The 2,273-nt window shown below is 40.6% G+C and overlaps 1 protein-coding gene across 1 annotated transcript in view; it reads right to left on the bottom strand.

Annotated features, from left to right (window-relative positions):
- haus4 (HAUS augmin like complex subunit 4) overlaps window positions 1-2,273 on the bottom strand; it is a 9,239-nt gene that overhangs the window by 2,650 nt on the left and 4,316 nt on the right. The window contains exon 7 of the mRNA XM_015397866.1: window positions 1,086-1,216. Within this exon, the coding sequence (XP_015253352.1) occupies window positions 1,086-1,216 (131 nt within the window). The remainder of the gene's footprint in view (window positions 1-1,085; window positions 1,217-2,273) is intronic.

Here is a 2,273-nt window from a genome sequence, read left to right as displayed (position 1 = left end):
TTTTTTATCCAGTATTTTTAATGCTTGTTTATATAATGTTTCTAATGGTTTTATTGTAGAGTGAGTATTGGACCAACTTAGACAATCTGTTATATGGGATAAAATCATGGGAAAAAAAATATGATTTAGCAGCTTCAGTTGAAAGAAAATTACTTGATGCAAAACATGTAGGAGTGACATCCAGGACAGTGGTGCTGACTATATACTGCCAGCTACAATGTACTGTCAGTGTGTAAATGGGAGAATGATTGTAGTGTAAAAACACTTTGACCTCTCAGAATTGATAAAAGAGCAAGACAGTTTATAATGTGGGATGATTCTGAATCTATGAATCAGAGGCCAAAGAGGCAAAATGTCATGTATTCAAATATTTTTTGCTAAAGCAATTCAAGCGATGCTTTGGCAGCGTCCTTTGGGTCATTCTCATCCCTCCACTACACCTTGACCTCGTCCTTTCCAGCATCTCTATAACACACCTGGGACAGGCTCCCTGTCCCTGCTGTGGAATAACCTCCCCACAGCATAATGCTGCCACCACTCTGCTAGGGAGTTTGCTACATGCCTTTTGATAAACTTGAAAAACTTCTTATTTTCAACACCAGTCTTTGATAAAGGTCTAGTTCTATTGACCTCTAGTTTAGGTGTCGCCTTTGATGAATTTGTCCTTGCTTGCATGGTCTGTAAGCTTTGGTAGCCATTTCCATTCTCAGTTTTATAATCAAATCCCGACTTAAACGTCTTAACTTGACTAATTACTAGAGCTCCTGGATCTTCATGGCTTCTTATATAACTTGCTTGGTGGTGTTGTGGCCTCTGAGTCCTATCAGAAAAAGTGTGTCCATGATCGCACAGACATAATCTCTGACAATTTCTAGGCTGGTGGGGTTTTTTTTAACGTATTTTTCTAATTTCCCCACAACCACTTAAGATGATTTTAACAAATCACTGCATTAAAACAAGTACAAATTAAAATCAGAAGGTAACAAACAGCGAAAAAATAAATCAAGGGAGGGAATACTTTAGCAAAGCATTCTATGAAAAAAAAAAAACAAAAAAAAAACAGTAAGCAACTGAAGCAGCCTTACTTTATTTTCTGTAGGACCAATTCACATTTGCCTTCAAAGTAATCCAGTTTTTTGCTGTCCAGGTCTGTCTGGATCTTCAGTCTATGATCCAAGATGAGTGTCTGGAGAAGCTGAACGCATTTAAGTAGCTCCTAGTTTGGAAAAAGATAAAAAATAGAAAAAAAAAAAAAAAACACGATTGTTAGAAGCCAAGAAGGAAATTGTCTAAGGTACGTCACAGTCTGATCAGGGGAAGCAGATTCTTAAGCTTTATTTACATTCTTATGCTCCTTCACCACAGTGCTGATGAAAACTGAGGATCTGAACATTTGATTGAGGGGTGGACTCTGTCTGTGGACATCATTTGGACATCAGGAAGACAGGTTCTCCAACACTTATCTCTGGTGCTGCCAACAGTGAATATCTCAAAACATGGCTGTTTGTTTTTCGGGCTGGGAGGTTAACCATAAGACTCCATCAATTCATTTTCTAACACTCTTAGTCCTGAGTGGGGTCGCGAGGGGTGCTGGTGCCTATCTCCAGCTGTCAATGGGCGAGAGGCGGGGTACACCGTGGACAGGTCGCCAGTCCATCGCAGGGCAACACAGAGACAAACAGGACAGACAACCATTCACATACACACTCACACCTAACGGGACGTTAGAGAAGCCAATTAACCTAACAGTCATGTTTTTGGACTGTGGGAGGAAGCCGGAGTACCCTGAGAGAACCCACGCATGCTCAGAGAGAACATGCAAACTTCATGCAGAAAGACCCCGGGCCGGGAATCAAATCCACCATAAGGCTCCTCAAAAGTTTATTTCCGGGAACACGGAATATCTCGTCAGGTTTTCTGCTTGGAATTCAGAACCTACAGTAACAGAACTGATCTTTGCAGATAATGCAGATGGCCGCTCACACTAAGCCTGGTTCTGCTGGAGGTTCCTTTCTGTTAAAAGGGATTTTTTTCCTCTCCACTGTCGCTGCAAGCATGCTTAGTGTGAGGGATTGTATTTGAGTCAATGAGTCGATGCAATCAACTGGTTTTCCTTAGATAGAAAACTTTGAATCAATTTGACTGGATCATCTGGTTGAGCTGTAAAGTGCCTTGAGATGACATGTGTTGTGAATTGGCGCTATATAAATAAACTGAATGTCATTTTTAAAGCATAGAGTGATTTACAGTCATAGGCTTACTTACAGAGAGGT

This window comes from Cyprinodon variegatus, unplaced genomic scaffold (assembly GCF_000732505.1).
Source record: "Cyprinodon variegatus isolate N-32 unplaced genomic scaffold, C_variegatus-1.0 Scaffold894, whole genome shotgun sequence".
In the NCBI taxonomy this organism is placed as follows: domain Eukaryota; kingdom Metazoa; phylum Chordata; class Actinopteri; order Cyprinodontiformes; family Cyprinodontidae; genus Cyprinodon; species Cyprinodon variegatus.
The sequence above is the reverse complement of the archived record's forward strand: the minus strand, read 5'-3'. Positions and strand labels throughout refer to the sequence as shown.